Source organism: Schistocerca piceifrons, chromosome 2 (genome assembly GCF_021461385.2).
Source record: "Schistocerca piceifrons isolate TAMUIC-IGC-003096 chromosome 2, iqSchPice1.1, whole genome shotgun sequence".
NCBI lineage: Eukaryota > Metazoa > Arthropoda > Insecta > Orthoptera > Acrididae > Schistocerca > Schistocerca piceifrons.
Genome location: NC_060139.1, coordinates 125,471,292 through 125,485,994, shown reverse-complemented (window position 1 = coordinate 125,485,994; position 14,703 = coordinate 125,471,292). Strand labels below are relative to the sequence as shown.

Here is a 14,703-nt window from a genome sequence, read left to right as displayed (position 1 = left end):
TCGAGCGTCGCTTCGCATTCACTACAGAAATGTGTGGGAAATGAGGAGCTGCCCGACCGAGACACCCTACTCTTTTTAATACCCTTCACACAGTCACGGTGTTAGCTTGACTGCAGGTAGCACATAGGAAATCACGTGTGATTTCTTCCGCTAATTTAGTGCTATTTGTTATAACCATTCTCCTCAATGCTTGACGGTCCCTGGCCGTCAGCACAGGAGGTCTGCGTGGTCTTGGTTCAATTGTGGTAGTCCGTTCGCGTTTCCCCTTCCCAGTCAAATCGCCAACAGTCGGCTTGGGCAGCGTTAGAGGAATGTCCGTGATGGATTTGCTGCACATGTGACATCCAATGAGTACTCTACATTCGAAGTCACTGAGCTCTCTTGGCTATAACATTTTTCTGTTACTCTTCTCTACTGATAACCCAATACTCCCCACCTGCTTTTACACAGGGGATTATAACGAAAATTTCCCTATTTAACACGTTATGACAGGGAAACTAAATACCGTACGAGTAGCAAACTTGGTAGCATCAATGTCAAGGACATGGGGAAGAAAAATAATGCAGAATCAATTCAGTTGAAACACTTTTAATGTGCTGCTACGGTACATCATACCAGTACATATCGGTACCATTACTACCACAAAAGGGGCTCAATATGGCGCACATCAGCGTCGAGATGAGTCCGAAAGCTGCATTTTGCACAGCAGAATGAAGCATGTCCGTAGGTATCACGCTATAGGGTGACACGTTTACCCTAAAAAGGAACTTCATGTGCAGTGACTGGAGGTGAAGATCCACACACTCGGCCATTCTGTGTGTTCACCTCACCCGTCAGAGAAAAATGAGCTTCGCCTGGCCATAGGATGGTCCACGGCCAGCCCTCGTCGACTTCAGTCCTTGCCAGAAAGTGGAGAGCGAAGTCAGCATGTCATTGTGGGTCCTGTGGTGCAAGCTGCTGTACGATATGGATCTTGTACCGATACAATTTGAGAATGGTTCGAAGCACCTTCCGTACAGTGGACCACGGTATGTTCAACTGTCGTGACACAGCATGCGCACTGCCTGACCATCGGGAACTGCAGGCATGTGTGTCCGCCGTACCAAGAGCGATTTCATCAACCACCTGTGGTGCAACCGGTCGTTGGCCTCTTCTCGGAGTTGATTCGGACTACTACATCATGCTCCGCACAGCAGGTGGAGAAAGAGGACCCTTCCTTAATCCTTTCGGCCGGCGATATCCTCGAAGTGCAATGCAAAAACTGAAAAGCGTATTAGCTACCTACGCATGGAAGGTTCAAATGGCCCTGAGCACTATGGGACTTAACTTCTGAGGTCATCAGTCCCATAGACTTAGAACTACTTAAACCTAACTAACCTATGGGCATCACACACATCCATGCCCGAGGCAGGATTCGAACCCGCGACCGTAGCAGCAGCGCGGTTCCGGACTGAAGCGCCTAAAACCGCTCGACCATAGCGCCTTCTACGTATGATCCGAGTTTCGTCGAGATATATTACTTGGCAATGATACATAATGCGAGAAGTACTTTCGTTTAATGCGAAAGGTACTTTCGTTCTTACGTTTCGCACACCAATGTATTTGTCAATATGCATGGTCAATGTCGAAACTTACCTGACGTCAAATAAAACCTTACGATCTTCTGTGGCTAATGATGTTACAAATAGGCATTAAAGCGACAAAAAACAATAATAATATAATAATAAAATTACATTTAATTGTAGAGGGAAGAAGTAGTAAGAAATGGGAAACAACACGGAAAAAAAGGCAACGTAGAGAGAAGATGAAACGGTAGTGGAAAAATAATCATTGAAGAACGAAGAGGAACTGAAGCTGTTACGTGATATGAGTTGGTCAGTACGAAGGTGAAGAGTGTCACAATAATGTGAAAACATAGAACGGTTTATGAAGCAATCACTAAGGCAACCGAGTAGAGACCTCCGAATCGAAGTATTCTCTGTAGAAAAGGTTGGGTAGTGGAAGAAATGCTAAGTCAATGGACGGAAAAATCACGTGACGGAGGTACAAAATGTATGGAATATTGAAGGGTGCTGGGTATAACGTTGTTGTTGTTGTTGTTGTTGTAGTCGTCTTCAATCCTGAGACTGGTTTTATGCAGCTCTCCATGCTACTCGATCCTGTGCAAAGCTTCTTTATCACCCAGTACCTACTGCAACCTACATCGTTCTGGATCTGCTTAGTGTATTCATCTCTTGGTCTCCCTCTACGGTTTTTATCCTCCATGCTGCCCCCCAGTACTAAATTGGTGATCCCTTGATGCCGCATAACATGTCCTACCAACCGACCCCTTCTTCTAGTCAAGTTGTGCCACAAACTCCTGTTCTCCCGAATTCTATTCAATACTTCCTCATTAGTTATGTGATCTCCCCATCTAATCTTCAGCATTCTTCTGTTGCACCACATTTCGAAAGCTTCTATTCTCTTCTTGTGCAAACTATTTACGGTCCATGTTTCACTTCCATACATGGCTACACTCCACACAAATACTTTCAGAAACGACTTCCTGACAAATCAATACTCGATGTTAAATTTCTCTTATTCAGAAACGCCATTGATAGTCTACATTTTATATCCTCTCTACTTCGACCATCATTGGTTATTTTACTCCCTAAATAGCAAAACTCCTTTACTACTTTAAGTGTCTCATTTCCTAAAATAATTCCCTCGCCATCACCCGATTTAATTCGACTACATTCCATTATCCTCGTTTTGCTTTTGTTGATGTTCATCTTATATCCTCCTTTCAAAACACTGTCCATTCCATATAACATATGGAAACGATATATTCAGTTACCGCCGCATGAATGTTGGAAATGGCGTGACATCAGTGGAAAGACAGAAGGCAGTAGAAAGAAGAGGAAGTTTCTTGCGCAGGCCTCGTCAGGCTCAGCCAGAGCTAGGAGAGGCGCACCTCGTAGGGCTCCATGAGGCCCTCCTCCCGCGCCTGCTGGACTCGCGGGTCGTCTGCGTCCAGCTCGGGCACGTCGTGCAGCACCTCAGACACCGCCGCGAACTCGGACGCCGTCGCCGGCGCCACCTTCTTCATCGACTCCTTGGTCGCCAGCTCGTCGCCGTACAGCAAGCTCGATATCTGTACAACAGCAACGGCCAGCTTCAGTGTCAGCTGCAATGTTTCAGTCACAGTGAAGGACACGGCGACGCGACGTTTAAAACTTGCAGAACACAGAACTGCGTTTTATAGCGGTTTAAAATTAGAAGGGACTGCACGCGCCTCGTGCCACTACAACACTGTAAACTTCTTCTAGAAGTCGTTAGGGACATTTTCTCTGATGTTTTGACATACACTACTGGCCATTAAAATTGCTACACCAAGAAGAAATACTTGTCCCGGACCAGGATTCGAAACCCCGACGCCCCCTTCTATAGAAACGTTGCTCTTCGTCAGGCACAAATTATCAACTTCTCTCTCGCCGCTCCCCAACGACCCCCCCCCCCCCCCACCCACCCATTAATCGTCTAATTCGCGTAGGAGTTCGAACGTTGGCTGTTTCGGACTTTGGTTATGCATCCAAACAAACTTTTTCATCAAACAGCGCTCATATACATACACTACTGCCCATTAAAATTGCTACACCAAGAAGAAATGCAGATGATAAACGGGTATTCATTGGACAAATATATTATACTAGAACTGACATGTGATTACATTTGCACGCAATTTGGGTGCATAGATCCTGAGAAATCAGTGCCCAGAACAACCACCTCTGGCCATAATAACGGCCTTGATACGCCTGTGCATTGAGTCAAACAGAGCTTGGATGGCGTGTACAGGTACAGCTTCCCATACAGCCTCAACAGGATACCACAGTTCATCAAGAGTAGTGACCGGCGTATTGTGACCAGCCAGTTGCTCGGCCACCATTGACCAGACGTTTTCAATTGGTGAGAGATCTGGAGAATGTGCTGACCAGGGCAGCAGCCCAACATTTTCTGTATCCAGAAAGGCCCGTACAGGATCTGTAACATGCGGTCGTGAATTATCCTTCTGAAATGTACGGTTTCACAGGGATCGAATGAAGGGTAGAGCCACGGGTCGTAACACATCTGGAATGTAACGTCCACCGTTTAAAGTGCCGTCAATGCGAACAAGAGGTGAGCGACATGTGTAACCAATGGCACCCCATATCATCATGCCGGGTGATACGCCAGTATGGAGATGACGAATACACGCTTCCAATGTTCGTTCACCGCGATGACGCCAAACACAGATGCGACCATCATGATGCAGTAAACAGAACCTGGATTCATCCGAAAAAGTGACGTTTCACCATTCGTGCACCCAGGTTCGTCGTTGAGTACACCATCGCAGGCGCTCCTCTCTGAGATAAAGCGTCAAGGGTAACCGCAGCCATGGTCTCCGAGCTGATAGTCCATGCTGCTGCCAGCGTTGTCGAACCGTTCCTGCAGATGGTGGTTGTGTTGCAAACATCACTGTCTGTTGACTCAGGGATCGAGACATAGCTGCACGATCCGTTACAGCCATGCGGATAAGATGCCTGTCATCTCGACTGCTAGTGATACGAGGCCGGTGGGATCCGGCATGGCATTCCGTTTTACCCTCCTGAACCCACCGATTTCACATTCTGCTAAGAGTCATTGGATCTTGACCAACGCGAGCAGCAATGTCGCGATACGATAAACCGCAATCGCCATAGGCTACAATCCGACCTCTATCAAAGTCGGAAACGTGATGGTACGCATTTCTCCTTTTAACACGAAGCATCACAACAACGTATCACCAGGCAACGCCGGTCAACTGCTGATTGTGTATGAGAAATCGGTTGGAAACTGTCCTCATGTCGGGACGTTGTAGGTGTCGCCACCGGCGCCAGCCTTGTGTGAATGCTCTGAAAAGCTAATCATTTGCATATCACAGCATCTTTTTCCTGTCGGTTAAATTTCGCGTCTGTAGCACGTCATCTTCGTGGTGTAGCCAATTTTAATGGCCAGTAGTGTATATCTGCAACTTCGTTTTTGCAACATGTAGCTGGAGTCACTACAAATAGATACCGCTCATCACGTCTTCCACACAAGGCAGGCAGAAAGTGCCAGTTTGTTTCCCAGTACACACAAAATTAATTTTGAAGAGGAATTTTACGTGCCCATTAGAAAGAGGGTCTTAAATTAGCTTAATGCGACATTTCTTTTATAGATACGAGGGTCACTCCAAAAGAAATGCACACTATTTCTTTTTAAATCCATCTTTTATTCTACATGTTTGAAAGTTTTACGGTGTGTAGATACATCCTTCAGGAACAATATTTTCATTTCTCCACATAATTTCCATCCCTCTCAACTGCCTTACGCTATCTTGGAATCAGCGCCTGTATACCCGCACGGTAAAATCCTGGACCAACCTGTTGGAGCCACTGTTTGTCAGCGTGCACAAGGGAGTCATCATCTTCAAACCTTGTTCCACGAAGAGAGTCTTTCAGTTTCCCAAAGAGAACAGTCACATAGAGCCAGGTCAGGACTGTAAGGCGGGTGTTTCAGTGTTGTCCATCCGAGTTTTGTGATCGCTTCCATGGTTTTTTGACTGACATGTGGCCGTGCATTGTCGTGCAACAGCAAAACATCCTGCTTTTGCCAATGTGGTCGAACACGACTGAGTCGAGCTTGAGGTATCTTCAGTGTCGTCACATATGCATCAGAATTTATGGTGGTTCCACTTGGTATGATGTCGACAGGCAAGAGTCCTTAGGAATCGAAAAACACCGTAGCCGTAACTTTTCCAGTGGAATGTGTGGTTTTGAATTTTTTTCTTGGGTGAATTTTCATGATGTCATTCCACTGATTGCCTCTTCGTCTCTGGTGAAAAATGATGGAGCCATGTTTCATCACCTGTCACAATTCATCCAAGAAATTCATCTCTACCATTCTCGTACTGTTCCAAAAGTTAGCTGCATACCGTTTTTCTTGTTCCTTTGTGAGCCACTGTCAACATCCTGGTAACCCACTTAGCACAAATCTTTTTTAATGCCAACACTTTCAGTATTCTGCAAACGCTTGCTTCCCCTACCCCAATGTAGGGTGACAATTCGTTCACTGTGATGCGTCTGTCAGCAGTCACCAATTCTTTAACTCTCTGCACATTGTCTGGAGCGTGTGCAGTACGAGGCCTGCCGCTGCGAGGACAATCCTCAATATTGCCGTGCCCGCTTTCATCACGTAACCTGCTTGCCCACCGACTAACTGTACTGCGATCGACAGCAACATCTCCATACACCTTTTTCAACATCTTGTGGATGTTTCCCACTGTCTCGTTTTCACAGCACAGGAATTCTATGACAGCACGTTGCTTATGACGAACGTCGAGTGTGGCAGCCATCTTGAAGACATGCTGTGATGGCGCCACTCACGGGAACAGGTTGAACAAAGTTTGAAAACAAGTGGGAAGGATGTATTTACACACTGTAAAACTTTCACACAATCAGAATGAAAACAGTATTTTTACAAAAATAGTGCGCATTTCTTTTGGAGTCACCCTCGTATGTATTAACAGGAAAAGAAAAAAGACGAATAGAGTGTACTCTAGCAGCGAGTGAGCAGCGCTTCTGCATGACGGTAGCAGTCCGTGCGGGTCTGGGCGGTGCTATCGCTGGAGGAGTACTGTTTACTCTTCGTGCTTTCCTGCCCCTCTTGATACATACAGATAAAACCAATATCGCACTAGACTAATTCCGGATCTCTCTATCAAATGTGCATGTGAAATTCCGCTTTGAAAATAATTTTGCTTGTAACGGATAACAAACCGACGCTTTCCGTTGACACTGGGCACCACATCCAAGGGTCGATGAGCAGTGTATGTTTGGACTGCCTCTACCTACACATTTCAGAAATGTAATTGCAAATATCTGCCGAAAAACCAGAGAAAATTTCCCTGACGACTTTAGGGAGGCACGCCCTGCATATTCTGCACCATAATTATCTACATGTTAGAGGTACGTTCACTAGGCAATATATTAGTCTCCCCCCCCCCCCTCCCTTCCCTCAAAAAGCACACTGGTCGCTTTGGAGAGCTGTAAATGAAGTAATATGACGTTATGAGACCCTATAACTGCTGACAGAAAGGGGCTGAAAAAAAAAACCAAACAAAAACAAAAACGTGAACACCGCGGGAAACGTATGCTTGAACACAAATACAGATTCTAGCATTGCCTGCAGGTTGCACTGTTTTTGACCACAAAAAGCATCTGCAGCACATGTGCCACGTCCTCAATGCGTTGTGTCAGCCACGGCCAACAGGACAAATGCGAATGTCACAGAAGAACTGAATGCCGCACTCGCGAACCCTGTCACCCAAAAACAATATGAAAGGTGCTTCGTAAGCTGGGAATTGCACGATCAGCCGGTATTCCAAAGCCACTCGTCAGTGATGTAAATGCGTTACTGGAAAAAAGAGTTGCCGAAGCGATAGAACCTAGACAACAGAACAATTTAATGCAATGTGGTTGGAGGACTCTCGCTTCACACTGTTTCAAACTTCTGGCTGAGTTTATGTTCCCTCCAACGTGGAGGGGGTTCGATGATGATCTCGGCAGCCATACTGTAGTATGTGTGGTAATCCAACGTTAATCTGTACGGTCGCTTCTGTGTCAAGGATTATGTGAGCATTTTGACTGATCTGGTACAATGTTTGTTCCACAGTTGTGTCGCTGTGTTCTAAGACGACGGAGCCCTGTTCACACAGTCCGCATTGTCCAGGACCAGTTTTGTGAGCACGACACGAGGGTGAATTGTCGCACCTCTCCTGCCCAGTACAAACGCCAGCTACGCACTATCACCGTTACCTGTAATTGCCAGTAATTTGTAGGAAGAATGGTATAAGATTCACTTGACAACCAAACATATATTTATCCATTCCGAGACGACTGGAAGCTATTTGAATACCGTAGGTTTTCCTGCACAGCATTAGGCATGCTAACGTGTTGTTTTTTTGTTTTTCTTCTATCCATATTTTTTTGCTGCCGCCTGTAAGACACGGCTGTGAAGTGGTTTTTATGTACCAAAAAAGGTTCAAATGGCTCTAAGCACTATGTGACTTAACATGTGAGGTCACCAGTCCCCTAGACTTAGAACTACTTAAACCTAACTAACCTAAAGACATCACACATATCCATGCCCGAGGCAGGATTCGAACCTGCGACCGTAGCAACAGCGCAGTTCCGGACTGAAGCGACTAGAACGGCCAGCGACGAAAGGCAGATTATTATTTTTACGCCTAGCCTGTAAAAGAGTATCTCGAAAACGGCAAAGCCGATCGAATGTTCACATGCTACTGTCGTGTGCATCTACGGGAAGAAATAGGACAATACCACTAGACACTAAATGGTTGGATGTCCACGACTCTTCGCAGAGCATGGAATTCGGAGGCTTGACTGCTCAGTAAAATAGGATAGATGGTTACCTGTAGCATCTCTGCCGAAACAGCACAATGCTAGTGACGCGTAAGTGTTTCGGAGCCAATCGTTTATCGTACATTGTTGAAGGTGGAGCTCCGCAGCAGACCAACCCTACGTGTTCACATGTTTACCCAACGACAGCGTTCAATTAAGATTGCAGTGGACACGGGACCATGGGGATTTGACCTTTGATCAATGGAAAGGTGTCGGCTAGTCATGTGAATCACATTTCTGCTACACTAGGTCGCTGCTCGTCTCCACAAACGCCGTCATCGAGATGAACGGCGGCTCGAAACGTGCAGTGCGCCACGGACAAGGGCTGGTAGGAGCAGTGCAATGCTATGGGAGACATTCTCCTGCGCTTGCATGGGATCTCTGGTAGTAATGGAAGACAAGCTGACAGCTGCGAACCACCTGCATCCCTTCACACTTTATGACTTTCGCGACAGCGATGTCTCCTTTCAACAGTATAACTGTCCGTGTCTCGGAGCCTGAACTGTGCTACAGTAGTTTGATGAGCTTTATAGTGAATTCACGTTGATGTCTCTGCGACCAAATTAGCCTGATGTAAGTCCTGTGAAACCCATCTGGGTCGGTACCAGGCGCCATCATCGCGTACGCAAATCAGTGGCCCGTTATTTACGCGAATTTCATGGCCTGTGCGTAGACATCAAACGCCGCATTCCACAAACCTACTAACAAACAGTCGGACCTCTGATACGCAGAATCAGTGATGTATTTCGTTCCGAAGATGGACGAACAAGCTACTGAGCAGGTGGTCACAGTGTTCTGGCTCATCAGAGTATATTTACTGCGCGTCTGAAGCTAGCATTTTTCCTGAAGAAAACGCTGCTATTGAGTACGTGTGTGCCACTGTATCCATAACATACACTACTGGCCATTAAAATTGCTACACCACGAAGATCAGGTGCTACAGACGCGAAATTTAACCGACAGGAAGAATATGCTGTGATATGCAAATGATTAGCTTTTCAGCAGATTCACACAAGGTTGGGGCCGGTGGCGACACCTACAACATACTGACATGAGAAAAGTTTCCAACCGATTTCTCATACACAAACAGCAGGCGTTGCCTGGTGAAACGTTGTTGTGGTGGCTCGTGTAAGGAGGAGAAATGCGTACCATCACGTTTCCGAATTTGATAAAGGTCGGATTGTAGCCTATCGCGATTGCGGTTTATCGTATCGTGACATTGCTGGTCGCGTTGGTCGAGATCCAATGACTGTTAGCAGAATATGGAATCGGTGTGTTCAGGAGGGTAATACGGAACGCCGTGCTGGATCCCAGTAGCCTCGTATCACTAGCAGTCGAGATGACAGGCATCTTATCCGCATGGCTGTAACGAATCGTGCAGCCACGTCTCGATCCCGGAGTCAACAGATGGGAACGTTTGCAAGACAACAACCATCTGCACGAACAGTTCGACGGGGTTTGCAGCAACATGGACTATCAGCTCGGAGACTGTGGCTGCGGTTACCCTTGACGCTGATTCACAGACAGGAGCGCCTGCGATGGTGAACTCAACGACGAACCTGGGTGCACGAATGGCAAAACGTCATTTCTTCGGATGAATCCAGATTCTGTTTACACGCCGTACTGCCGTATCACCTGGCGTGATGGTATGGGGTGCCGTTGGTTACACGTCTCGGTCAGCTCTTGTTCGCATTGTCGGCACATTGAACAGTGGACGTTACATTTCATATGTGTTACGACGCGTGGCTCCACCCTTCATTCGATCCCCGCGAAACCCTACATTTCAGCAGGATAATGCACGACCGCATGTTGCAGGTCATGTACGGGCCTTTGTGGATACAGAAAATGTTCGACTGCTGCCCTGGCCAACACATTCTCCAGATCTCTCACCAACTGAAAACGTCTGGTCAATGGTGGCCGAGCAACTGGCTCCCCACAATAAGCCAGTCACTACTCTTGATGAACTGTGGTATCGTGTTGAAGCTCTACACGCCATCCAAGCCTTGTTTGACTCAATCCACAGGCGTATCAAGGCTGTTATTACGGCCAGAAGTGGTTGTTCTCGGTACTGATTTCTCAGCATCTATGCACCCAAATTGCGTGAAAATGTAATCACATGTCAGTTCTAGTATAATATATCTGTCCAATGAATACCCGTTCATCATCTGCATTTCTACTTGGTGCAGCAATTTTAATGGCCAGTAGTGTATTTTAAGAAAAACTTGTCTAATGTTTGCTATTTTAAATTATTTTTTGTGTCCCTATATCGATTTTCTGCAAATTGCATCTGGCAAGACTAGCGTGTAGTGTGACCCAACAAGTCCAGATTCTGGATGCTTTCAATTATGCTTCGCATCAACAACCTAATTTAATTTAAAATTTTAAATTTGAGTGTGTGTATATGAGACTCGAAAAGGTCTCTGAAACCATGTAGTTTCATTTGATTGAAGAACCTGCACCTTGTTTCAGACAGGATCCCCCATTCCGCCCGATGCTGAGGTGCTATTCCAGTACAGTTGGAGAGCCTCTGCAATGCTGTTTGAGTTTAGGCGAAATACAAAGTAGTCTGAGGTATGGATGGGGATTTGGATTGAGGAGGGAGGCATGCCGCTTAATCAGGACCTCTGTTTGAGCATTCTCCGTGACCAAATGTTTCTTTCACATCTTCGTGCTGAGTACACTGCCTTCCACGATAACAACAGTCACACGTTTCTGATTTGATGAACACTACCACAGTTCGAATGACCTGCTAAATAAGTCTGTTTTAAGCCTATAGAAAATGTCTGGGACCATCTGGAACAGTGGGTGAAACTTACAATCAATATCCCCGAAATTGATAAGTGTACAGGATCTAATCATCAACGAGCGATTTCAGCTCGTCGAAGTGAGGCGGCTGACGGCTGGAGGTGCTGTCTTCTGGCGCGATTGACTTTTGCCCTGTGCGCTTATGAATACACTAACAGTCCACATTCTAGGCAGTTTTGAATATCCGAAGTAGGTTCGAGATATTACTGAATGTGTTACAACCCCTCCAGATCTTAAACGTGTTTATGCCCAGCAGTAAGAGGGATACGTGAAAATCTCTTACTGGGCAAATTATAATTCTGAAACATAGGCACCTTACCTTGCTACCCCCGTACTTCATGATAAGCGGCAGGAAACACTCCTGGAAGTGGTTTATTGTCTGTAGGATGATCAACATCACAGCGACTTGCTGCAAGAGATAGGGAAGTTCGTCAACTGTCGCGTTGTTTAGTAAGAAGATTATTCAATATTTTAGTAGTGAACCAAAGTATGTGGACGCGTACCACAATTCGTTACTTACGTATTTGAGTAAATCCATATCTTGAATGTAGTACGCGATATAGAAGAGAGACATGAAGTTGTTAACAAACTCGAAAAGCACTAATTTAGTAACACGATGCCTCTCAAATTGGGACTGCGTGCGGTGGTTTTCTGAAAGAAAGGAAAACATACAAGACGTGAGCATCTTATTAGAGCCATCAAATTAAAATTTCGTGTTGAATAATTGCGTATTTCAGAACGATTATCATTTCTGTAGAGACAGCGCTGCTAGTAATGTTACTCCGACACCGAGTATCGGTGAAAGAAGACAACGTATTTAATGCAGTATCTGTCAATTTTTGTATTTATGTGGCTTTCGACCGTTTTTTGGATGTCATGACCAAATTACTAAAATATACACCAGTTGCGAGCCTGCGAGCTCAAAACAGAAATAGGATACTTATTTGCTACATGCTTCTAAGGAGAAAGACATCAAATTAATCCATAACCACTTTCTCGCCCACGTCAATATTAATCTCGTTCTCATTAAATGCAGGCAGGTATTGTCAAACACAGAAAACATTATCCCTACTGTAGTACTTGGTATACACCAAGTATAATTTACGTCCTGACAAAACAGAAGACCACGCGGGGTAGCCGTGCGGTCTGGGTCGCCTTGCCACGTTTCGCGCGGCTCCCCCCGCCGGAGGTTCGAGTCCTCCCCTGGGCATGGGTGTGTGTTGTCCTTAGCGTAATTTAGTTTAAGTCAGATTAAGCAGTGTGTAAGCTTAGGGTCCGATGACCTCAGCAGTTTGCTCCCATAGCACTTATCACAAACTTCCAATTTTTCCAAAACAGAAGACCAGTTGTGTTACTGAATAAATGCATTTTTCGTTTTACCGGATGCATTTCACTTTAATTTTTTCCGGCATCCTCACTGTGTATTGGTAGTAAGTGTGTGTGTGTGTGTGTGTGTGTGTGTGTGTGTGTGTGTGTGTGTGTGTGTGTGTGTGTTTTCTGCTTACTGTTCTACAATTTGTCGTTAGCACAGCGCAGCACAACACAACACGCACGCGCACACACCTTTCCACCATAATGTGCTTGTTTCTAGAAACAAACACGTATGGAAAAATGAAAATTACTTTTTTTCAGTTACATACAGTTGTTCAGCGCGTAGCACACGTACATTGGTGGTTTTACAGTCTTGGAAGTTTGTACTACTTACGTATTAAATATCTTATTACTAAGTTACGGTAAATGAAACTTTAAAATATTTTCATGTATTAACAGCCATAAATGTTTTTATTAGTCACGCTTTAGCTACACAATTTTGATTTGAAAAATCGTGTACAGTTGCAGACTCTGTTCTGATGAACACTCACCATCGAGGACAACGTACTGGGTTCTATTACTTAAGAAGTCTTCGGGCCATTCACATACTTGGGAAGCAATTCCATATGCTCGTACCTTAGTTAGGAGTCTGCAGTGGGGCACCAAGTGAAACGCTTTCCGGAAGTCAAGGTTCAAAAATGGTTCAAATGGCTCTGAGCACTATGGGACTTAACGTAAACCTAACTAACCTAAGGACAGCACACACAACCATGCCCGAGGCAGGATTCGAACCTGAGACTGTAGCGGTCACGCGGTTCCAGACTGTAGCGCCTAGAACCACTCGGCCACAGCGGCCGGCAAACTGGATAATAGTGGAGATATAAAATGTCACGGAAGTTCAATGAAATGTACACGTAAAATCATTTGTTAAGCTCGAAGTAGTTGAAAATAAGCTATAAAAAGCGGCGACAGAGGTCAGTTTTGCGAGCGAGGACTGAATGACTGACCCCACTCGGTGAGGTAGGTGGCGAGTCGTCTGTAGTAAGCGTTCATGACGAAGACGAGCGCCGTGTAGACGACGGACGGCAGCAGGATGAAGATCTCGGCGTGCGGCAGACCTCTCTCGCGGTGCAGGCTCATCACCCAGTCTTCTGCCCAGAAGGAGCACAACATCACCACGAATGCGCCCGCCATGCACAGCGCCACGATGGGTAGCGACACGCAGTACATCTGCAACACGGAGGGAAACACGTGACCTCACTATATGCCCGATGGTGCAAGCAACAATGGTGACAGGCTGTGGCTACTACAGAGTTATTCGTAAGTACCTCTGAGGTTTTAGAAGACAGTTCTGCGAAAATTACAAGATGTACAGAAAATAGTAACGTATCAGTGGATTGGTTGTATCTCTAAGCTTTTCACTCTTATTACAGGTGCTCAATATGGGAACACTTTGCGTCATGGCAAACTTCAGTAAGTATCTGCAGTTCATTGAAGTTATCGTTGCCGTTGCCCGGGGAAGGCGGAACGGCAGCAGACCGCTTTGCAAATCTGCTCACTGGGTTGCCTATCTGTAGGCTCAAACTAATTCATGCGGTTGCTTTGTCTACACGCTCTGACACGCCTGCCCCTCGTGGTACGCTCTGCAACTACACCATGGCGCGTATTACGAATACGCTCTATTCAGTGGTTTGTGACGTTCTCTGTGTGTTGTAGTTTTCACACTATTGTCTTCTGAAACTCTGGAGGTACTTACAAACAACACTGTACCGCTCCACTTAAATCTGGCACGTCATTCGCCTAAGTTTTCTGTAACAGCAGAATCTTCTTTAGAAAATGAATACATTCGATCATTTGGTGAATGCATGGGCTTTGCCTTGTTTACAAGACAATCTTTCCAAGATATCCATAAGCTGCTTTCAAATATTAGTCCTAATCTTCAACAGTAATTGGAGGCTTACGTCTAGGAATTAATAATTTGAACAACTGACTTATCTTTCCGAGAAGTGGTGTTCCGAACTATTCGGTGTTCTTCACATTATTACGGAGTATCAGATTTACTATTTTCCATAGATTACTATTCCAGATAACATCACGAGAAAATACAAAAAAATGTAGAACTGTGTAG

The 14,703-nt window shown here is 45.5% G+C and overlaps 1 protein-coding gene across 3 annotated transcripts in view; it reads right to left on the bottom strand.

The window, feature by feature from the left end:
- The window catches only part of LOC124777475 (anoctamin-10), a 306,085-nt gene that overhangs the window by 60,196 nt on the left and 231,186 nt on the right, over nt 1–14,703 (bottom strand). For all 3 annotated transcript variants that reach the window (XM_047252902.1, XM_047252903.1, XM_047252904.1), the window contains 4 exons: nt 13,583–13,805; nt 11,785–11,915; nt 11,584–11,673; nt 2,954–3,133 (listed from right to left, as the gene is read on the bottom strand). In XM_047252902.1, the coding sequence (XP_047108858.1) occupies nt 2,954–3,133; nt 11,584–11,673; nt 11,785–11,915; nt 13,583–13,805 (624 nt within the window). The remainder of the gene's footprint in view (nt 1–2,953; nt 3,134–11,583; nt 11,674–11,784; nt 11,916–13,582; nt 13,806–14,703) is intronic.